This window comes from Lichenostomus cassidix, chromosome 15 (assembly GCF_008360975.1).
Source record: "Lichenostomus cassidix isolate B80296 chromosome 15, HeHo_3.0, whole genome shotgun sequence".
NCBI lineage: Eukaryota > Metazoa > Chordata > Aves > Passeriformes > Meliphagidae > Lichenostomus > Lichenostomus cassidix.
This window is the reverse complement of record NC_139496.1, coordinates 10,620,210-10,643,363: the sequence shown is the minus strand read 5'-3', so window position 1 is coordinate 10,643,363 and position 23,154 is coordinate 10,620,210. Positions and strand designations below refer to the sequence as shown.

Below are 23,154 nucleotides of genomic sequence, written 5' to 3'. Positions count from 1 at the left end.
GATTTGGCTCTGGAATCCAGAGATTTCCCTCCCACCTTGCCTTGCTGTTCCTTCATCTGCTGATTTCCAGAGGTGACCAAGGAGCCATTATTGATGATGATGATGGTAATAGGGGAGATAGGTGCCAGATTAATTCCTGAACTCTCTAACAGGATTTAAGCTAACAAGGAGAGGAAACCTTTTTTCCCTCCCTCCTTCCCCTTTCCCTTCCTCCTTTCAGATATTTCCTGCGCTGGGGATAACAACACCAAGGAGTGTTAAATTGGCTCTGAATGTCCACCCCTGGCTGTCCACATTCTTGTAACGATTTCATTAGCTTGAATTATCCACGTTATTTTCTTGTAATGGGATTAGCCGTCCTGGAGTCAGCTGAAGTCCTGGAGCGGGAGGCGGGAGGCACCTTCTGCTGCGGATTCCATTAACTCCCTCCTGCAGGGGGTGGAACTGGCCATGGCTCAGCCCAGGGGCAAAACCATTTGCCAGGGTCCTGCCTTCCTAAAGGAGGAAGAAAGGAAAAAAAGGACCGTTATTGTATTTTATTTTTTTTTTTTTTGCCCTCTCCCTTCTAATCAGTAAATGGGTGCAGAGGGAGAGAGCGGCAGGGCTGTGGTTTGCTGGTTGGGGGTGAGAGGGGAAAAAAAGAATAAAATGAAGGGTTGGAGTGAATTCTCCCGGGGCTGAGGCTGTGCAGGGAGGGGAGGGAAGGACTTGTGTCTCTTTTGGACACATCATCCCTGCCCAGAGCCATTTGGGATGAGAAGTCACGCCTGAGCTGCGGCCTGGGGCTGCCAGCAGGGCTGGGGAGGGGAAGGCAGGACAGGAGAGGAGGAGGAGGAGATGGTGGCAGTGAATGGCAACCCAGAGAAGGTTGGCAGCCTTGATCAAGGTTTTCAGCATCAGTTTTTCAACGTGTTGTTGCTGGTTTGTTGGAGGAATATAGTATTTCTTGAAGGAATATAAAGCAGAGAGAGGAATTTAGGACTGACATTGTGCAGTGGGACCTCTGTGCACATCAGTGGAACACTGAGGGGATTTTTGGGGTTGTTTTCCAAGAAGTTCTGCTCTTCTGGCAGTGGACAGTGGTTTGTGTCTCCAGCCATCCCATGGATTTGTGGTGTCAGTTGTGCTTTGCTCTGCAGAACTCAGCAACCCGAGAGCCCTTGATCAGCTCTGCAATTTTTTAGGAAGAAATTCCTTACTTAGGAAGGAATTGTTCCCTGGGAGGATGGTGAGGCCCTGGCACAGGTTGCCCAGAGCAGCTGTGGCTGCCCCTGGATCCCTGGCAGTGTCCAAGGCCAGGCTGGACAGAGCTTGGAGCAACCTGGGACAGTAGAAAATGTCCCATTGTCACAGCTGCCTGAGGCTGTGGGGTTTTCTGGAGACCAGGGGAGAAGGAAAGGCAGGGCAGAGGTTTTCTGGAGCCCACCTGTATCCCTGTCCCCTCTGTGCCATGGCCTCTGGGCTGTTGCTGGAGGATGTGCAGACACCTCCTGGTGCACAGGCTGAGCCCAGCAAGCTGTGTGTTGTCTCCCGAGCTGGAATGTGCTGTTTAATAGCAATATAATGTCCTATAATTAGCAGGCACAGGCCTTGCCTCCCAGCTGGCCTGTGCCAGAAGGATAGAATTACAATCCCAAGGAGTGATGTCCCTCTGACCTGCAGCCAGCTTGCAGTGAGGAGGAGAGATCTCCTTGTCCTCCTTGTGCTCAGCCAGGGAAGCTGCCAAAGGAGCTGGGAGCCAGCAATGCCATGGAGAAATGCTGGATCTCTGCTGGCTGGGAGGGAGGGAGGGGGGGAGGGAATGTCCCTTCTGGCATCTCTGGGATGTTCCCTGCGTTTCTGCTGAGCTTGGAATGGGTGACTCGCCAAGGGAGTGAGTTTGTAGTTTTCTCTGTTCTGCAGCCCTGTGGATCATCACTCTGCCAGGGCCAGCACGGGCTTGTTCTGATTCCTCAGCAAAGCTGGCTGGGCACAAAACAAAGGTTCTCATTTAGGAACGAGGAGCTGCAGTGTTTGCTGAGGCAGTGTTTGCCATCCCTCCCAGCCAGCAGCAGAAGGTGCCAAGCCGCGGAGAGCGAGGTGTGAGTTTGGGATGTGCCAGCCTGGCTGGCAGGGCCTGCAGGGACAGGGCAGCCCAGGCACAGCCACATCCTCCACACCTCTGCCCTCCTCTCCTGGGCCTGATCGCACGTGGGATTGCAGGGATCAGCTGTTGGTTGGGACTCCATTTTCCTTGGATCTGTGGCAGAGGATGGAGCAGCCATGGGCAGGGCAGCTACCCAGAGGCTCTGCACTTCTCTGGGACAAAACCCTCTGCTTTTGGCCTCCTCTAACCTTCCTGCATTCATTGTGAGCAGCTCCACGGGGGGTTGTTTCACCAGAGATTTGGGGTTGCTGCACACCTGGTTCCAGGTGAAATCCCACCCTGCTGAGGTGCCAGCAGGAGCTTTGGGGTGTCCTGGCAGGAATGCAGCCATCCCAACCCCGGGGAGAACATTCTCAATCAGCTCAGTGCCATCTTATGGAAAAGCTGCTTTCTTCCCTGCCTTGTCCTTATGCTCTGGGGTCATTTGGGTGCCGAGTTTCATCCTGTTCCTCCTGCCATCCCCACTGCTGTGCCTGTCCCTGGCACAAACCTGGCCATGGTGGCTGCAGCTGCAGTGGCAGCAAACACGTCAGCACCTGGCTTCCCTCCGGCTTCCCTGGGCACCAGCAGCCTGCCACTGCAGGGGGTAATTGGGTTTTCCTTCTGCCTGCGCCTCTCTCTCCCCCCAAATCCCGAAGAAATAATTGGAAAAGAGAGGTGTGAGCCTGTGCCTGGCACCGGAGAGGAGAACATTAAAGGCCGGAGCTCTGCACTTCATTCGCAGCTCCCCGGCTGGTAATTGCTGTGTTGTGCTTTCCAATTAGCGCCGCCGTGGGGGGGCCATGTTCCACTGCACGGCCCCACTGGGGTCAGCCCTGTGCCCCTCGGCCTCCCTCAGCCCTCCAGCCACCCCATTCCCGGGATCCATCCCTCTGGAAGCCCCGGGGAGGTGCTGGTGGTCAGCGCTGTTCTGGATCTGGATCAGGTCTGCAGTGCCTCCACACCTCTCCTAGCATGGGGGGTTTGGACTGCTCTGAGCTGAGGAGGAAGGAAGAGCCAAATTCTCTCAGCTCTGCCCAGGCACAGCTTCCCTGGGAGCCTCAAGCCAGAGCCATCCTGCTCCTGTGGCACTTCCTGGCTCCTCCTGTGCCTTGGGTGGCAAAAGGGACACGTTGGGTGTGAGTTCACAGGCTGAGACATCCCTTTGGGCAAACCCTCTGCTCATGTTCCTTCAGCAAATATTCTGCTGCCCCAGACCCTGCCCTAGATGTTTTTTATGGAGAGAGAGAGAGATTGGAGCATGCCCAAGGTTCCTATCTCCCATTTTTCCTAGCACAGTGGGCATCTCCCTAGCTCAGGAGCTCCCATTCCCTCTCCCTTCACCCAACTGCTGACATCTCGAGCATCCCTGTCCCCCTTACCCCCTTCCAGCAGCACCTCTGGCACCCCCAGTGTGCTCCTGCTGCTCCCAGCATCCCTAGAGCTGAGACTCCCCGTGCTGTGCTCAGGTTTGTTTGTTTGTTTGCACAGCTCCAGCTCAGGAGGGGCAGGAGGGAGAGCGGGAGGGAAAGCACCGAGCGCCAGACGTGCGGATTCATTTTGAAGCTTCATAATGGCGCATTTACACACCACGTTGCCGAAGGAAATTGGGTGGATGAATGCCTGGTCATGCTGCCAGTGCAGCAGGTTAACTCCCAGGATTTAGCTTATATCATTTCACGAGAGCGTTTATGGCCTTTACTGTGTTTATTCCCAGGTGCTCTTTGGCACCGCTGTATCCCAGGCTCCTTTTGGGGATGCACGCCTGTGTGGAGATTTTCAAATAAAATAACACATCTCTTCAGACCCGGGCCACATTAAATATTTATTGCCTGCAGTTTGTGCATACGTGTTTGATAAATGGGTGTGGGAGGGGAGGAGAAGGGGAGCTCAGCAGCAGGGAAAGCGTCGGCTTTGTCCTGGAATTTCTCCAGGGGATGGCACTGGAGAGAGGTGGCCAGCGAGTGCTGCCTTTGGGTTTGGTTTTGGGGTTTTTGGACAAGGCTGGGTGCTTTGGTGCTCAAGCCACAAGTTGTATGTCTGGACAGATGCTGCCAGCTCTACCCCACACCTCCAGCTGAACATTATCTCTGTTATCTCCCCATTCCTGCCTTCCCACTGACACTCCAAAATGTGTCTGAAATGCTGTTGGATATGGAGGTTGTTGTGGTCTGCTGGATTTCCCTTTGTACATCCAGCAAGCTTGAGTAAAACCAGCTTATTCCAGCCCAGAGCCTGCAGGGTGGGCCAGGCTGAAGGGTTAGAGGAGGAAATTTGGTCATACAAAATGCCCAGCATCCCTGACGTGGAAGGATGACACCTCTGGGGATGGAGAAATTCCCTCTCCAGAAAGAGAATAGATCCCTGTAGGGCCATGCTGTCTCCTGCCTGGATCCTGTGCACTCCAACCCTTCTTCAGAGGTGCAATAAATCTGGTTTGGTGGCATTTGGGAGCCTGGAGATGCTCTTTGCCCACCCTGAGCAGGGCACAGTGCTCTGGCTGCATCTCCTGAGGGAAGGAGAAACACAGTGCTTCCATTAAGGAAGATTTTTGTATTGTTAAGGTTTATATCCAGAATGATCCTTGAAATCACCTTGAAAAGGTGAGTTTTTAGCTGGTTTTTAGGTGTTTTTTTTAGCTGTTTTTAGGTGTTAGGTGCTTTGGAGATGGGGTTTGTGGGGAATGGATGGTTCTTCCCTTCATCTCACGCTGTCTCTGCTTTTCCTTGGATCCACAGCACCTTTGGAGAGCTCAAGACAGTCCGGCTGCCCAAGAAAATGGCAGGAACAGGATCCCACCGGGGCTTTGGCTTCGTGGATTTCGTCACCAAGCAGGATGCCAAGGTGAGCTGTGCTCCTCCCTCCCCTCTGGCACTGCCCAGCCGGGTGGGGAGGGCAGCCTGGGGACTCTGTGTCCCTTTGATTTGGGACAGGCTGGTGACATTCCCTAGGAAAGCTGCACTGAGGCTCAAACCCCACGTGGGCAACAACAAAACCCACACCTGAAGGCAGAATGGAGATAATTTCAGTGCAGCTGATAAAAGAGCTCCAAATTCTTGTCATACAGAAGGACAGGAGCTTATTTTTCAGGTTTGTCAGCGGCAAGGGGATAAAGGATGGGTTTGACCCAACATGAGCACATCAGGAAACCTCTGTACATGTCCCACCTCTGCCATCACCTTGATTTTAGGGGAGTTTAAGATACTGTGGCTGTTTCCTGATTTGTAACCTGTGCAAGGTGTGTGTTCACCAGTTCTGGGTGTTTCTGTGAGCAGCCTTACCCTGATGCTTTCCCAGTGACTCTACCAGGTGGTTACAAACTGGCCTGGCTCATTTATTTTTTTGAAAGCTTTTCTATATATTTAAGTTATTTTGCAGCGAAAGTAAGTGGATTGCAGCCTGTCTGCTAGCATGCAGAGGCTCCGGAGCAGGGTGGATTTCACCCTGCTGCTGCCTCCTGGTGATTTGTGCAGTCTCTGGAAGGGAGTGGTTGTAGGCACAACCCACAGGATGTTATTGCTCAAGGGGAGACACCAGTGACCCCCAAAACTCCAGATTTTCCACACTGGGAGCAGAGATGGAGGAGAGAGGAGGTGGGAGGCAGCCAGAGGCTGTGTTTATGTTTTTAGACAGGATTCATTGATCCAGGATCACCAGGGACTATTAGATCATCCCTCCCAGCCTGACCTCCTGGATAACACAGTGCATGGAGTTTCTTTGTCAGTGCTGTATTGATCCTAATTCAAACTTCCCTCTGCTCAGCATCCATCCTCCCCCTGGGGGTGCAGGGATCCACCCAGGATCCTGGTTCCTCTCCCTGTGCCCATGGCTCTGCTCAGAGCAGCTTTGCTTCCACCTCTGCTTCACTCCACAGCGGCTCAGGCTTTATCCCTGCAGTTTGAATCCATCTTTTCCCCAGGAAACCTCAGGCTCTTGCTGGGAAGGTGCACAGAGGGGCCTGGCTGGTTCTTTGCTGCTGCTGAGTTTGGGGGCTGTGAGGCAACACCCACTTTCCTGCTGCTCTCTGGGGGAAGCAGGCACAGGCTCAGCGTTTGCCGAGTGTTTTTCCCATCCCTTTTCATCCCCTCGGGACTGATTCCAGCTGCACTGGACAAATGGGAATCTCAGCAATGGGAAACCCATCTCTGGTGAGGGGAGGGAGGCTCTGATCAGGGCACTGCTCCCAAAGCTCATGGAGGGGAGCGTGCAGGGAGAGAGCTGCCCTGTGGTGGAGGAGCTCTCAGCGGGGTTTTCTTCTTTTCCCAGCAAAGCAGCTCTTCTTCCTTCTTCATATTTTTTTCCCCCCTCATCTCTTTGAGGGATTTAATTGTCTCACAAGTGGCACATCAAGTACACTCCACTGGCCGTCTGGAAAAGGATGCACGGTGTATTGATGAATAGGATCCTGAATATTGTAAACACGCTCATAATTGGCTTAGAGTTTATTGCTGAGTGAAATGAGAGAGGAGGGGAGTGGGCCTGGAGACCTCTGAGCTGAATAGCTCTGACAGTCAGTGACGCTTTTGCTCAGAGTGGTAATCTGGAAATTGCTTATAAGCATCTTATAAAACATGATGGGTTTGTAATAGAATAGTTAGACTGCCTTTGTTGGGCATTTAAAGCCTGTGACCTCCCGTGTTTGTCTTTTTCTCTCGACAAGCGCGGCTGCTGCGGAAGCACACGGAGATTTTCCAACGCCAGCACGGAGATGGGGGCTCTCCCTCCCCACTGCCCACTGCTGGCCTGCAGATCTGCCCCATCAGGCTTGGTTTGATCTTCTCATCCTCCCCTGCAACTCTGCTCCACTGGCAGTACCAAACCAACTCCAGCGCTAACCGCTTCCTGACGTTCCCTGCGCGGAATCGTTGCGGAATTGTTTTTATTTTTGAACTATTAACTGGGAGCCGAGCTCCCACTTTCCTCCCCCTGTTGATATAAAAATACATCTGGTCTCCAAATAGAAATTGCCCATTTGGGAGAGACAGCCAGCTCCTTCCAAATGCACGGGCACGGAAGGAAAAATCCTCGTGTGCAGCTGGCATGGCAGAGAGCAACCTCAGTTGGGACCAGCTCTTGCTAGGGAGGGATATTTATCAATCTCCTAATGTTGTTGACCCTTTGTCCCTCTAATGATTCCAGCCTGGAGGCTCTTTGGCTGGAGTATTTAATAGGGCAAGGGGGAATGTGGAGGCAGAGCAGCCCTGTCCCCAAAATGAGTGCAGCACTCGAGGCTGGAGCTGTCACTGTCACACCTGGGGGTGACAAACACTGGGTCCATCCCTGCTCTCAGCCTTCCCAGCTCAGCCTCTGCTCATCTCAGCAGTCTGGCCTTCATGGGGCTTTATCATCCCTCTTGTCACTGGGAAGTTCCCTTTTGGGATCCCACAGGGGTTTTTAGGCTGCTGTTCCAGCCTCTCCCTTTCCTCTCTCCCCTTTTTCCTGCCGTAGCCTTCAGCTCGAGCCAAACCCAGCAAATCAGACTCAGAAAATGCTCAGAAATGGCATTTTTAAGCTTATCCCCATCCTCTTCTCGAGGAGGAGAAGTCCATAGGGTTTTCATGCAAGCCCTGAAGCATCTGGAAAGCAAAAGAGGCCTGGGAGAAGGTTTGCCAGGGATCTTCAGCGTGGCCTGGCAGAGACTGAGTTACCAAACACAGCAGCTTGATCAAAATCGGCTTTGGGCATTTAGACAGCAGCCTTGTGTGGCAAAAGCTCCCCTGAAAGGTCTAGGAGGATGTGAAGCCCTGGGAATTCGAGATCTTTTGTGGTGAGTCTCTCTCAGATGAACAGACACCACAGCTCCCTTTCTGCCACGTTTGGATACAGCTCCACAAACCTCTGGCCCTTCTTTGTTCCTCCAAAGAGGTGTTTTGGGCAGGCAGATGCTCAGGTAGAGGAGCTGCATTCCAAAAATAGCTCCTGCCTGCAGCCCAGCTTTCTGTGAAAGCCAGCCTGCTTCTCCTCATTTCATATTTTGTCACCTAATTAAAATATATTTTTTCCCTACCTATCTTTTCACTTGGAATAGCAGCAGTGGCAGATTTCCTTCTCTCCCTGGAAGATTTCCAGCAGTGTGGATGTATGGGAATGGCATTTCTCCCCTTCATCCCTTTGTCTTTTAAATCATCAGTGGTTTCTCTTTTTTTATTTTTTTCTTTTCCCCCCTGAAAAAGTCTTAATTCCTCTCAAAGAGCTACATTTTGTCTTTTAGCTCATTTCCAAAGAAGTGACATCCCTGTTCTTGTCACCTGGAATGTGCAGCTTCTCCCCTGCATTCCCAGCTCCTGGAGGTCAGGGAGCAGAATTCCCACTACAAGCTGGAGCTTTTCTGGGTGCAAACCAGCTGATTTTGGGGATGTGTTTGGCCAGGAGTGTCACCATGCTGGTGGCAGATATGTCTCCCCCAGCAGGGCTTCTTGCACACAACACAGCTTGATGGCAGGATCTCCCTTCCCTGGTGCTCCATGACCTTTCCCAGTGCTGCCAACAAAGCTGGAGCATGGCAATCCAAACGAGGAGGTGGCAGAGAAGTGGCACAGAGGGCCAGAAATTCCCTCTTCCCTGTGCTGTGGCAAGGAGAAATCCAAAACTAGGGATTACCAGGCGAAATGCAGTGTTTAGAGCTGTGGGGTGTCTGCCAGGCTTTGCAAAATGCTCCTTGTGCCAATGTAAACAGCCTCACAACTGCCTCCCTCCCTCCCCCCCCAGTGTTTGTTTAAGCCAACACATTGCTCTGCTAATTGGGAGATAGGCCTTGAAAACACAGCAGCAGCAAGGAAAAACAGCTGCAGCTTGCAGCCCTTCCAGGAGGAGCGTGGCCCTGGGAGAGGGAGCACTGTGCCCTGCTGGGATCACCCCGGGGAGCTGGGATAATGGGAATTTCACCCACTGGTGCTCCTTGTCTCTATTTTATAGCACATGAGGGTTATATGAGTGAAAGGACTTTGGAAGGAGAGGAAATCTCAGGTTGTTAGGTGCTGGTCACTGAAAATGAGGTGATTTTTATGAGTTTCATCACCTAACAGCTCAAGGAGGGTCCTGAGGAGCAGCTGTGGGCAGGACAAGGCCCTCTGCCCAGAGATGTGGCATTTGGGGACAGCTGCAGTGGCTCAAAGCTGCCATTGAGTGGCTCAGAGGAGAGATCTGGGCTACTACAGGACAGCTTGGGAGCTGGTTTGAGGTCCCCAGCTGGGAGCACATGTCCCTGTTTGGGAGCTGGTTTGGGGTCCCCAGATGGGAGCACATGTCCCTGTCTGGGAGCTGGTTTGGGGTCCCCAGATGGGAGCACAAGTCCCTGTTTGAGGTCCCCCAGATGGGTCCCTGTTGGACAGCAGGATGTGTTTCTGTGGCCCTAGAGTTGCCATTTTTGTTCCAGGGATGCACAGAGCTCATAACCTGAGCTGATCCCAGCCTTATCTGGGGTTTGTTAAAGAGCATTTGGGGCATTTCTCTCCCCCTGTGCCCAACCTTTACTGTGGAGCACTTTGTGAGCCCCTGGGGATAGAAATATTTGGCCAGCAAGATTGTGTGTTTGCATTGTGGGCCCAGTCCTGCTCAGTCCTGAATTTCCTTGAAATTTTGTGGGAAATAAAGACAAAATCAAGCTTCCCTGGACTGAGTCACTGTTTTCTGGGTGTCTCTGCTGGTTTCCTACAGCCAGAGAAAGCCATCGTGCCTGAGTTCAACATCACCCAGAGATTCCAGCTGTGTGGATGTTATTAAACAGGATCTAACACCCAGGAAACCTCAGGATTTCTGTGTCAGAGCAGAAGGAGCAGAGACTTCTGCCCTGGCTTCTGATCTGCCACCATGGGTGAGAGGAACATGGTTCTCCAGAGCAGAAAGGAGCTTCTCTCTCCCACCTGAGCTGTGTTTCCCTGCATTCCAGCAGGGAACAGAGTGCTAGGGAGCCCCAGGGTTGCCCAGGGGATCCCACCCAGTGCTGCCCCAAAGCTCCAGCATTCCCAGCTCAGGGTGGTCCCATGCTGTCCCCCACGAGCAGCAGCCTGTGGGAATGGTGATGGGAATTTGCTGTGCTGCAAGCAGGGAGAAGATAAATGAGCCAGTCAGAGGCTCTGATGGAGATGGATCAGAGCACAGCGTTCAGAGCAGGATGTTCTCCGGTGGCCTTTTCGCTCCGGGGCAGAGGGAGAGACACAGCTTTACCTTTCCTCCTGTGAACCTGTTCACATTTCCTCCTTTCATTGTTATTTTTCCCCCTTTTCCTGCTGCAGAAAGCCTTCAACGCCCTGTGCCACAGCACTCACCTGTATTAATTGTTATTTTTCCCTCTTTCCCTGCTGCAGAAAGCCTTCAACGCCCTGTGCCACAGCACTCACCTGTATTAATTGTTATTTTTCCCTCTTTTCCTGCTGCAGAAAGCCTTCAACGCCCTGTGCCACAGCACTCACCTGTACGGCCGCAGGCTGGTGCTGGAGTGGGCAGACACCGAGGAGACCCTGGAGGGGCTGAGGCGCAAAACCGCCGAGCATTTCCACGGTAATGTCCCCTCCTGCCCTGCTCGTGCTTCCTGCCTGCCACTGCCATGGTGTCTCTGCTGCCTCCCAGCACAGTCTGGGAGAGCTTGAAGGCTGTTTGCTCGTTTCTGAGACCCTGGGAGCTGCTGGAGCCTGGGGATGCAGGGGGAAGCGGGAGGCATTTGTGTGACAGCTCTGCCTGTGAGCTTTGTGTGACAGCTCTGCCTGTGCCACGGTGCCACCTGCCAGCTGTCCCCTGGGTGCTCCCAAACTGGGGACAGGCTCTGTGCAGGCAGCACGTGGATTCAGGAGGGCAGACTGTGGGCTGAGCTGCAGAAGGGGCTGCTTGGCTCGGGCTGCCGGCAGTGACAGCGCCGCAGATGACAGCACTGCAGGCTGCTATTGACAGCCATCGACAGGCACAAATGCATTGCTTGGCAAATATTTATGTAGGAAGGGCTCCCCTGGGCTGCAGGGCTAAGCTGGAGATCGATGCTCTTCCTCCTGCATCCTGTCCCAGCTCCCCTCTCCATCAGCACACCCCCCTGGGCTGCAGGTTTGGCATTGTGGGGCTGCACATCCCTGGTGAGGGGAGAGCAGCACATCTCGGCTGTTCAGGGATCCTGACTCCAGCAGATCTGTCTGTGTGTTCCTGAAATAGCCCAGGGCTGGTTGTTCCAGGCTGGAGGAGCTGCAGTTTGGTGGTGGAGGGGCTGAGGGTGGATGTGCCCACCCAGAGCCAGCACTGGGGTGGGGACACATGGTGCTTCTGGCACTAATGGGAATCTCCACCTGGCTGGGGAAAGCAGCAGGGGGATGTTCCAAGCACTCAATTTTATCTTCAGGACCTCCTTCCACTCTTTCCACTCTGCTCAGTGTGGGGGGAAATAAATACTCTTGGCTTTAGGGTCGTTGCAGACTCACTGGTGTGGCTGTGAGCCCTGCTATCTCCCCACATTCTGCCTTCCTCTGCCCCAGCCTCCTTCTCTGGCTCTTCCTCACCAAGCTGGGCACCTGGGGAGGGTGGCAGGAGGAGCATTTCCACATCCCAGCAGGCATGCAGCCTCGGAGCTGAAGTGGCTGCAGGGTCTGGGCTGAGAAACAGCAGCAAGGTCAGCACTGCCCATCTTTAGGGACAGGAAATGGGATGGAATCACAGTCCCTGCTGTGCTCCTGCCTGGCTCGAGGGGAGAGCAGGAACACCCAGTGACTCCAGCCCTGGCAAAACTGCCAGGAACCAGGGCTGGGCCTCTCTGTGCCACACTGGCAGGCTGGAGGGTCACAGCTGGGATTTTGTTCCTGATTTCAAGGTCCCATGGGGTGCCTGGCAGTGCTGCCCAGTGGCTCTGAGGTGAGGAGGGAGCTGCAGCCTGTCCCTCGTGTGGGTGTGCAGAGGGTGACAGGGACAGAGAGGGGCAAAAAGGCTGCCAGCACTGTGCCTCCAGCCCCTGGGAGGGGAATGCTCCTTCAGCTTTCCTCCCTGGTGGTTTTCCCATGTGGAGCAGGGATAGAGAGGATACAGAGCACACGAGCCAGGCTGAGACCACACATCTCTATACAGTGGTGATACAGAGCACAAACCAGGCTTTTTCCTCCTGATCCCCATTTCCCCAGCTCTCCTCCCCACAAGGCCCAGCTCAGCCATCCCTGTGCTGTTCCTGGCTGTCCCATGAGTTCTCCCCTGCCAGCACAGGTGAACTGTCAGGATCTCCCCCAACTTTGCAGCCTGCAGTGACCAGGCCCTTCTGGGCTCCGAGCTGGGAATGGGAAGGAAAAGATCATTTGGGGTCTTCAAGGCTCAGGAAACAGTCAAGACCAAGGTCTGTGGGACTCCAATGTCAGCCCCATCAACTCTGTCTGAGTATTTCCAAGTCACACCTGGGCTGTGACAGACATGTCCTACCCCTGCCTGCTCTCTGCTGCAATTATGCACCTAATTTCCTGAGACCATTTGGAGAGATTGGGCTTCCAGTTGCAGGTCTGTGCTGTTATTTGTTAAGCTGAGGTCTGGTCTCCCAAATCTCCTCTCCATGCAGGCGTTTGTCGTGGCAATCAAGCCACTTCTGAGCCATCTTTTCAATGGGCCTAATAGATGCAATAAAATGGAATAGGCTCCCTTCCCATTTCGTGTCGTTTTCAGGTCATTCTTTGTGGCTTCTTCTGAGGCTTTGTAATGTTCCAGGAGAGAGTGAGGAGGCTGGGAATGGGTGCTGTGGGCACTGCCTGCCAGAGGTGGTGTCAGTAATTCTGTCACTAGCAAAGCCACAGCCCAGCCCTGAGGCCTGGGACCTCAGCCCTGCACCCCATGGTGTCTCTCCTGCCTCCCAGCACAGTTTGGGAGAGCTTTGAGACTTTTTGCTCCTTTCTGAGGGTATCTACTCTTCATCCCGAGGCAGGAGGGTCTGATATTAATTTTTTTTAAAAGCCACTTCGAGTTTTGTTTGCATCCCACTTAATTTGGGGGCCCACTGGTGGGTGGGGAGCCCCAAAGCTTGGCCAGGGACAGGAGAGGCTTTGGTGCTGCTGGGGATAAATTTTGTGACTCTAAAATGGGAAGGAGAAGCCAGGGAAAGGTTGGCCAATAATGGTTCTTGGGGCCTCTGGTGCAGCCCCTGAGCTGGAGCAGCGAGGGGTGACAAACCCTGCCTCATCTTGGATCCTCCTGTAGGAAAACAAGGATCAGGGATGCCCCAGAACCATCACGGTGGCTGTTGTGGCTCTGTGACAAGGGAACCTCACCACCCTGGGATGAATTTACCAGCCCTGAGGTGAGGGGCAGATCTGGAGCACTCCCTGCATTCCTCCCGCATCCCCAAATCCCAGAGCCACGATCCCCCAAAAAATCCACAAACAGCTCCACCCCCTTCCTTTCCCTCCCCGGCTGGCCCAGCTGGCTGGCCCAGCTCCATGCTGGAGGAGCTGGGGGAAGGTTTCCCGTGCTCCCGGGAGCCCTGGCTGCGTGCAGGCGAGGCTGGGGCTCCCAATCCCGCTAAATTGCTATCGACCGGCGCTCCGTGCGCTCGGCAAAGCCCGCGCTCCGCTCTCCCGCCAGCCGGACCTGGGGAGCCAGCTGTGCCAGGAGCCTCTCCTGCTCCTTGCCATCGATCAGGGAATTAAACGCACAGATGGGGAATTTCGCCCGGCGCCGGCAGGGGAGGGAAGGGCTGGTGGGGTTTGTTTTCATGGGGAGGGTGGATGAGGGAGAAGCGAGGGCTGTGGTGGGTGGAAAGCAGCGCTGCTGTGGCTCAGGGCTGGTTAGGTACAGTTGGTGCTGGAAGTGGGGATTTGCCAGGGAAGGCACAGTCCTGATCCTCCTGGCATGGTGGGGAAGTCTGCCCTGTTTCCATCTCCTTTCCCAGTTTACCCATTGCTATCACCTTTCCCAGTTTGTTCCTGTCTCATCACCTTTCCCAGTTTGTTCCTTTCTCATCACCTTTTCCAGTTTGCTCCTTTCCCAGTTTGCCCTGTCTCCTCACCTTTCCCAGTTTGCCCTATTTCCATCACCTTTCCCAGTTTGCCCTATTTCCATCACCTTTCCCAGTTTGCCCTATTTCCATCACCTTTCCCAGTTTGCCCTGTCTCCATCACCTTTCCCAGTTTGGTCCTGTCTCCTCACCTTTCCCAGTTTGCTTCTTTCCCAGTTTTCCCTGTTTCCTCACCTTTCCCAGTTTCCTCTCATCTCTACCACCTTTCCCAGTTTGCCCTATTTCCACCACCTTTCCCAATTTGCCCTGTCTCCTCACCTTTCCCAGTTTGCTGTCTCCATCACTTTTCCCAGTTTCCTTCTCTCTCCACCACCTTTCCCAGTTTGCCTGTTTCCCTCACCTTTCCCAGTTTGCCCTGTTTCCCTCACCTTTCCCAGTTTCCTCCTGTCTCCTCACCTTTCCCAGATCACTCCTCCCCATCTTTCCTCTTCCCTCACCTCCCAACCTTTTGGTTGGGAAAAAAGGGCTCCCTTTTTTCTCCTTCCTCCCTTCCTATATATATTTTTTTTTAATTTTATTTTTTTTTTCCGAGAGCATCTGTAACTAATGCAAACCCATGCCGGAGCCGGGGAGTAAAACCCTGCAGGATTAGCGTGGCATCCAGAGCCCTGCCACGTTCTAATCCCGTGGTAATCCCCCTCCCAGCCCACCCCCTCCGGCTTTGCCCATTGTTTAAGGGAAGCAAATGGGATCGTTAGCGGGGAAACCTTAACCAGCTTGGAGCAGCACGACGGAAGGAAGTCGAAGCAATTGGCTTCCCCACCCTCCTGGGTTTTTATTTTCCTCCTTGTGAGACACGAGGGGGATGCTCCTGGTGGAGTTGGGGGATGCAGGGGGGGATTGTCCCTGCCTGTGCCATGCTCTGCTCGGGGATGCACCCAGCATCCCATCACCAGCTTTCCCTCTGCTCTGCAGCCTCATTTTGTGGGATCTCCGTGCAGGGCCTGGTTGGGAAGGGGTGGCAGGTAGAGGACACACTTCCTACCATTTATCTGGGAGGTGAGGCCACGATTGATGCCATTCCAAAGCAGCAGAGCTGGGAGCAGAGGGAAGGAGAGGGAGAGCTGCTGAGCTGGCACCTTCCTGCAGGGTGGGTTGTCCCTTGTGCCTTGGGGTGACTGAGCTGGGAGCAGCTTGAGGTGGCACCTGGGGACCTCCTGAGCTCAGTGGGGTGAGGGCTGGCAGGGGAATGGGGTCCAGCAGCACCCTCAGCCCATCCCCACAGCCCCCAGGGGAAAGGGAGGCAGCTTCTGGCTCTCTGTCAAGGAATTAATTGAAAAATAAAATCATTAGATGGGAACTCCAGAAATGCAAAATTGTTGGGAGTTGGGGGGGAGGCGGAGGGGGGGGGATGTGAGCTTTTGTCAGGTTAATTTCTCCTGTATTGATGTTTTGTGACATTTACTTGTTGTTTATCTCCCGCAGCAGCTGTAATACTAAAAGAAAATGCACAGCTTGTTCCATTTATTTATTTTACACCTTTTCTTTAGTCCTATGGTATGTTTGTTTGTTTGAGAAACCCAGCGAGGCTTTTGATGTCTGAAAGCAGGATTTAAACAGCTGTTCTCCATGTGCTGCTGGGGAGCCAGGGGGGGAGAGGGGGCTGTGCCATGGCACTGAGGGGGGTGGCAGCCTCAAATCGGGGCCCAAATGGCTTTGTCACCTCGCTGCTGTGGGGTTGGGGTGCTCCCTCAGCCCCCTGGGGGTTCCTACTGTCCTCCATCCATTGGGGAGGATGTGGGGACAATGCTGTGTCACAGGGCAGAGCTGTGGTGTGGGGCAGGGGGAGCAGAGCAGGGACATCACCCCACTGAGCTGAGGGCTGCTGGAGTGGCTGCTGGAATGGTGAGGTTGGTGGGGCTGTGTCCTGCCAAGAGCCTGGGTGAAGCCCTGGTTGGTCTTGCAGCCACTTTTCCACAGGGAAATGGGGAATTCTGCAGTGAGTTTGGGTTGGAATCCCAGCTCCTGCCAGGACCTGGCTGGGGAGGAGGACATGATCCTTGAGGACCTTCACTGGAAGGGTATCCTGCTGCCTGCAGCCCCTCCCAGGTGCTTGTGTGGCTCCAGGTTGTAATTTTTCTTTCCCTCTCCCACCCGGGCCTGCACAGACACCCCGAGGAAGAAAAAGCGATCGGAGGTTTTGAATGAAATCATGGAGCACCTGCAAGAGGAGGAGGAGAACAAGGATGAGGAGATGTGACAGCTGCCTGCTGTGTGCTGAGGTGGGTGCCAGGGCTCTGGGGTGGGCACTGGGGTGGGCACTGGGCACTGCCAGGGCTCTGGGGTGGGCACAGCTGGCCCTAAAGGCCACCATGTCCTCATGGCTGCAGGGTGGGCAGGAGAAGTGCAATTCCAGAGGCTCAGCTCTCCAAGCAGGGATCCCAGCCTTGGCCTCTCCTCCCTGTCACCCCGCAGGCTCAGGGCTGTGGTTGCAGGGGTCACAGCCTGGATTTGGGCTGGGTTTGGGCCCCACGTGGCAGTGAGTGTGTTGTGGGAGCTCCCCGGGCTGTTTGCATCCCCACAGGGGACAGCAGCAGGGAGGAGTGGCTGTCAGGGTGTGAATTGTCCCTGCCCGTGGCTGGGGGACAGCAGATGATCTGCCAGAAATCCAGAGTGCCTGTTTGGACACCAGCCTGCAGCTGCCACCAGGTCAGAGTTTGGCAAAGGCTTTTTCCCTGCCAGCACCAAAAAATCCATGGCTTCTCTCCCTGTGAAGGCACTGCACACCCCGAGGGCTGTGAGTCCTGCCTGGCATCACTCCTTGGTGTGTCTTGCAGTGCCATTCAATGCTGGAGAGTGCCAGGGCTTTGGGATAAGTCTGTCCCCGTGGAGCAGCTGGTTTTGGTGGCTGTGCTGTTCACACCTCGGCCAGCAGGCAGCCCAGGGCAGGGCTGGAGGAGCCCAGCAGGGACAGCACACCCAGAGCCCAGCCCTGTGCTCACAGACCTGCCCCATCCCAGCTTTTCTGCACAATTGCCAAAACCAGGCTTGGCCTGAAGCTCCCCAGCCCTCCGTGCAGCCCCAGAGGAGGCTGAGCTCCTGCGCAGGGACAGAGCTGTGACACCCCATGCTGTCCCCAAACTGTGCTGCTGCCCCAAGAGGCTTCCCAGACCCAGCACCAGCCATTCCTGCCGGGATCTGGGGGGGCTGGCTCAGGGCACAGCCCAAAATTCAGGGATAGCCCTTTGGGATGCTCAGAGCTGCAGTGTCAAACCCTCACCCCGAGCAGCAGCAGGGGGTAAACTGAGGCACAGGTGTGGCAGCAGCTCTCAGAGGGTGTCAGTGTCACCACCTGAAGGGATGACAAGCTTCATTCCCCTTGTTTTGCTTGGCACTGAGGAGTGGCACTCCTGTCCCTGCTTCCTTCTCCACCCCACCCCTGGCTGGCCCAGCTCAGCACCAGGAGGGGAATGCAGGGAAAGCTCAGCTAAATGCAATTCCAATTTAGCAGGGATGTTTCCCATCGTGGCTAGGAAGGACCAGCCCTGTCCAGCCCAGAGGATGGAGAAACCAGGCAGGGTCTCCTCCAGGCACGATTTCAGCAAAGCTCTGCAGCCTTGCAGCTTGGGCTTGGATTTTCCTGTGGGTTTTTTTTTCCTTTTTTTTTTTTTTTTTAAATTTTTCCCCCCTCTCTTTCCCTCCATTGTCTTTTGTGGCAGGGCAGGTTTCTTGCTGAGTGTCTCTGAGGTCTGCAGCGGCGACGAAAAGGATTAGCACAAGCAGAGCATGTAGGCTTTAGAGAACAGAGCAGAGTTTGGTTTCAACATCTAATTCAATTTGTTCTGCCGAGATTGAAATATGAAATGGTTGCCAGTCAAACGTTCAAAGGGGGAGGAGGGAGGAAAGAAGAGAGGGAGCCTGCTCAAATTTAAATTTTAATGAAAATTAATTTAACCCTTTGATATGTTTTAAAACATGTTATTTCCCAGCCTGGAAAACATCCATGAGGGTTTTTTTTTTTTCTCTTATACCTTCAAACATAATGAAGATTTTCTTTTCCCCTTAATGATACTTATCTTGTGGAGCAGTTTGACATTGGTTAATTTTTTCAGGCAATTTGGTATCGAGGAAATCTGTTTGATGTGAGCAGGGAGGGGGGAGCTGTGTATGTGTATACAGATATATATGTGCCTGGACATTAATTATGGAAGTGCTGATCACAGCTCTGGAGAACACTTGGAGTTAATTCCTGCTCCTCTTCTCTGTTACCTAGTGAGAATCCCACCCTCTGCACCCCAAAATTACAGCAGCAATTCTCTGCCAACGAGCACACACCTGCTAATTACCCCCAATTAAATGATCACTTCAGCAGGTCTGCAGAAATTCAGCACTCCCCGCTGCCTGGTTAGGGGTTTTTCCCCCCGATCTGAAACAATCCTAATGATAAAATAATGCAAACTCTCTTCCCTGTCCACAGAGCTAAAGCTGGGAACAGCTTCCTGCTGGTGCTTCACCTCAGCAGTGCTGCTCCAGTGCTCTGCTTTGCTTTGGGAGGGGGAAGAGTTGCTTTGCTGTGATTCAGGAAGGCTTTTCCTGGTGGCACACTGGTGGTTGGAGCTGGGCTGGGGTGAGCTGTAGCCCTGCTGCCCTGGTTTTGCTGGCTCTTGACACCCCAGGGTTGGTGTCACTGTCACCCCTCAGCTGTCCTACACTCCCTGGGCAGAGCTGGGCACAGGGAGGGTGTGCTGCCCGTCTGGGTGTCCTTTTTGGGGTGGCAGTGTTGTCCCCAGGCTGTGCTGGTGGTTCAGCATCTCCAGCCTGAGTCATTTCTCAGCCTTTGCCCTGCAGATGGGAGCTGGAGTGCCACCCCAGGGAGGCTCTGGGTCCCATCAGAGAGCTAAAATCAGTGCTTTACAGTCAGTTCTGGCTGCTGGGGACTGCAGGGTCCCTGTGGGGGCTGCAGAGCCCAGGCTGAAGCCCACAGTCCCTGGGTTTGTGTCAGGCTGTGACAGCTTCATCCAGGGCAACCCCAGTGAGCTGGACAAGCAGGAGCTGCAGCTCCCCAGGCACCCTGCAGATCCCCCTCCCCAGGGCCAGCTGGGCAATTGGATTAGGATATTATTCAAATGCAGCTTTTGAGTGAATGGGAGGTTAAGGGGTTTTAATGTAGGAGCAGCTCTCCCTCATTGCTGCCTGTTGCCAGAGGCCTGTGTGGGCTCTGATCTCCTTATGGGGACAGCAGGCAAATCCAGGGCTTGCTGGGCACTGCCAGCCCCTCTGCTGTGCCACAGTGCCCTTGGATGGCCCAAAGGGAGCCAGTCCCTTTGGAATACTCCTGACCACAATCCATGTTTCCTCCCTGTCCCGTGGGAGGAGGCAGGAGAGCTGGACAGGTGGTTTCTTTCCATCACCACTGCTCCAATTCAGTTCAGGAATTCCAGCTCTTCTCATCCCTTTGGTCCCATCTTCCTCCCAGTGTGCCCCATGGATTGAGGTTTGGGAAGCACTGAAGAGCCAAACAAGCACCATCAATGGCATTCACCCTCCTTGGCCAGGGAAAATCTCTGGCAGGGCATCCCCTGCGCCCTCCCTGCTGTTCTACAGCTCCAGGAGCTCTGAAGCTCCAGCTGGAGTTCAACTTGGACATCAGGAAGAATTTGCAAATGCAAACTGGGAGAGTTGACTTTGGGGAGCTTCTCCCTAATCCCAGAATCCCAGGAGAAGCTGAGTTGCAAGGAACCAATATTCCAACACATCCCAGTCACACCACAACCACCGCTCAGCACCATCACTTCCCAGTTCCCACCAGCACCTTCCAGCATCCACCAGCACCTTCCTGAGCAGGAAATCCAGCAGGAGGATGAGGCAGGGTGCAGTTTTCCTGGCTGAGGCACTCTGCCTCCTGTTTTCCCTAAATATATGCATTGGAGAGGAAGAGAAACCGCATGGCCGGGCTTGAGATCTCAGCCTTCGCCAGCCATGAATAATAATCAGGCTCAGTAATTCACAGTAAATAGGGATCCAAATTGGCTAATCAGGGAGGCTTTCACCCCAAACTGGAGCTGGGAAGGGAGGCAGAGAGAACACAGCAGGCGTTGGCTGAGGGGGCTGTGCACGGTGTGACCTGAATTGGTGACAAGAGGGAAGTGATGCCAGCCCAGGGACAGGGGGAGCAGCTCCAGGGAAGGAGCCTGGAGGAGGGACAGGGTGTCACCTCCCCTGGGACATGCAGGAGCACAGTCCTGATGTTCCACAGGCTGTCCTTAGTGCCACAGAATTGGGTTTGTGTCTCTCTTCCAGCCCCAGCAGCATGGTGGGCTGATGGGGTACAGAGACAGTGTCACCATGTCCCCACCATCATCCCCAGCTCGGGGTTGGCAAATCTGCTGGGACAGAGTAGGAGAGTAAAGAGGGCTGTGGTGTGTGTCAGGAGAGATGATCTGGGGGGAAAAAGGGTTTTCTTGGTGTTCCCTCAACTCACATCTGGTGTTTTCTGGTTCATTTTCTCCTGCAGCAGCAAGCAGGGCGGTGGCAGGAGCTGTGCTCAGCTGCACTGGGGTGGGCTGGGGGTCTGCACCTGCCAGCAGCAGCTCTGACAGGGAGGGGACATCCCATGGACACTCCAGGGAGGAGGGAATGGCTCCCAAGTGCCCAGCACTGGGCAGGGCAGGGACAGGCAGAGCCCTTCCTGTGCTTCCCAACAAATCCTCCTCCAGCAGCGTCTGAAGGCACTGTGGGATCAGGGGAAGACTGAGAAAACCAGGCAAAGCCTCTCTGCAGATCTCACCCCGTGCTTTGGGCTGTTGAAACACAGGGAGCAGGAGCTGGGAGTGCAGCTGGTGAGGAGCTGGAGGAAGGCTGTCCTTCTGAGGTGTTCTGCAGCTGCTAAATGACTTTTTGAAGTGAGGAGGAAATCCAGTGTGGGATGAGGCCAGGGCTGGGAGTGTCCTGCTGGATCTGAGCTAACCTGGCCTTTTCAACAGGGCCAAGACAGGCAGGGACAGCCCGTGGGGTGGCTCTGGTGGCTCCAGGAGGGTCACAGCCAGGATAAACAGGACAGGGACAGGGACAGGGACATCACCCCAAGCAGAGCAGGAGCTCCTCCAGCCAGAGATCGGTGCTGAAAAACCAAACCTGGGAAGTTCTTTGGAATTTCCTACATTTCTAATATAAAAAGAGAAAGCAGATCACCCCAGTGTGGTTTCAGCTGGGGCTCTGCAGGCCTGGCTGGCAGCAGGAGAGACCCACAGCAGGCAGGAGCTTTGGGCTTCGTTAGGATTCAGCCGTGTGAGCTCTCCTTTCTCTCTGCTGGCTGAGTGTGATTGACACTTACAAATTACCCAGCCAAAAGTGTCGAGTCTTTGACCCCTGAGTAACATCTTTGGCAAGCCTGAGATTTGCCAGCATTTTGTCATCTAATTACTACAAATCCCTTGGAAATTCAGTGGCTGGTGAATTTTTAATGCAGGCCGATCTCGATGTGATGCATGGCCCAGCTGGGCACAGCAGCCTCCTTGCCTCTCCCCCCCTGCTTCCCCTGCCCTTCTCCTCCTTCCTGTGCTCTCCTTCCCCTCCCCATCCCATTTCTGACCTCCCTCCTGCCTCTCTGCGTCCGGATCCATGGAATTGCTTTGGGATCTCATCCCTTCCTAGGCTCCCCATCCCAGTTTGGTGTCCCCCCAGCCTGGCTGGTGTCACCCTCGCTGTCTTGCTGAGGGAGCTGCTGCATGGAATTCATGATTTTTTCCCATCTTCTCAGGTCTCTGGCTGATGGATGGAGCAGGAGAAGCCTCCATGAGGAGCCAAGCCCACTTGTTGCCAGCGCAGTCCACTCGTCCTGCAGACCTGTGGCTGATCTGTGCCCTTTGTCCAAGTCCTGCAATTCCCAGCCTTTAAATTCAGAGAGGAAAAAAAGGAGGAAGAAGAAATTTCAGAAGGAAAACCCTGGTCTGCTGGCAGCTCCTGAGCATCACTTCTTAAACCAGGCAGGGATGTGATTCCCTTCATCCCAGCCAAGCTGGGGGAAGAGGAACCTGGAGCAATGGACACTTCCCTGCTGACCCCAGGGACAGAACCTGCTCTTAATGTCCAAATTAAATAATTCCTGTACATTAAAAACCACATTCTGTACATTAAAACCCCTATTTTAACTTTGCCACGCCCGGGTTCTGTTTGGATTTGTTTCTTCTCCCCAGCCAGGTAGTTTTTTGGGGCCGATGGGGAGATAAGAGCATTTCAGGAGGGAGCCCTGGGGTTTGCTTTGTGCCTCTGTCATTCCTGTCCCCACTCCCAGGCAGTCGCCTCCCGTCTCTCCCTTCCCAGCTTTCAAAGGGAAAGAGGCTTTGCTTTTCAACCAGGGTACTGCTTTACATATGTAGGCAGCTGATAAAGTATTTTCACTTCGCCCCTTTCCCCTCTGGGAATCGCTGTCTTGCGGCAAAACTGTTTTGTCTGACAAGGGCTGCAACAGATTACACGTGTTGGCTGCAAACACGGGGCCTTTTCTTACCCCCTTCCCCCCCCTGTTTTTTATTTCTTTAAAAAAAAATAATAAATCTCTATCTCTGCACTGCCACGAGGAGCTCTGCCTTTGGCCTCGAGCCCCAGGAGCTGCTCATGCTGGGATCTGCTGGTGCCACCAGATCTCACAGGTGGTGCCTCTGGCCAGATGGGTTTTGCCCCTGAGGTTATTTTGAGGCTGAATCTGTGGAAATTCCCCTCATTTTGGTGGGGTGAGCATTTCAGCTGGGCTGGCTCGGGGTTTGGGGTGGGAGATTTTGGGAGATCTCCCTGGAGATCAGTGGGATTCAGACAAAGCTCCAAGTGTCACCAACTTGACAGTTCCCTGCTGTGGTCTCAGCAGCTCAGGGACATCCAGGACACCTCTCTCCAGCCCATTTCTCCCATCCCTAACTGGGAGCCAGCTGGGAAAGCTTTGGGCTCTGCTTTTCAGATTGGCTGTTCAGGCATTGAGAATTTCTAACCCTCAGCTGGCTCCAGCAGCTGATCAGAGCTGAGAAACCAGCTTTGTCCCCAGGCTGCATCTCCTGAGCTGCCCCTCCCCAGAAATGTCCCTTGTCCTCCTCCCAGCAGCATGGCACAGAGGGAAGGGCTGGGAGAAGGTTGG

General features: G+C 54.1%; 1 protein-coding gene across 2 annotated transcripts in view; it reads left to right on the top strand.

The window, feature by feature from the left end:
• Positions 1–22,185, top strand: part of RBM19 (RNA binding motif protein 19) — a 47,756-nt gene extending 25,571 nt beyond the window's left edge. Inside the window, exons 22-25 of one of the 2 annotated variants that reach the window (XM_085076146.1) lie at positions 4,864–4,969; positions 10,504–10,624; positions 16,196–16,309; positions 21,787–22,185. In XM_085076146.1, coding sequence (XP_084932272.1) covers positions 4,864–4,969; positions 10,504–10,624; positions 16,196–16,287 — 319 coding nt within the window. In that variant the 3' untranslated portion in view covers positions 16,288–16,309; positions 21,787–22,185. Of the gene's footprint in view, positions 1–4,863; positions 4,970–10,359; positions 10,417–10,503; positions 10,625–16,195; positions 16,310–21,786 lie in introns of those variants that run through there. The other variant, XM_085076147.1, reaches the window with a different exon arrangement.
• The last annotated feature ends 969 nt before the right edge of the window (positions 22,186–23,154 follow it).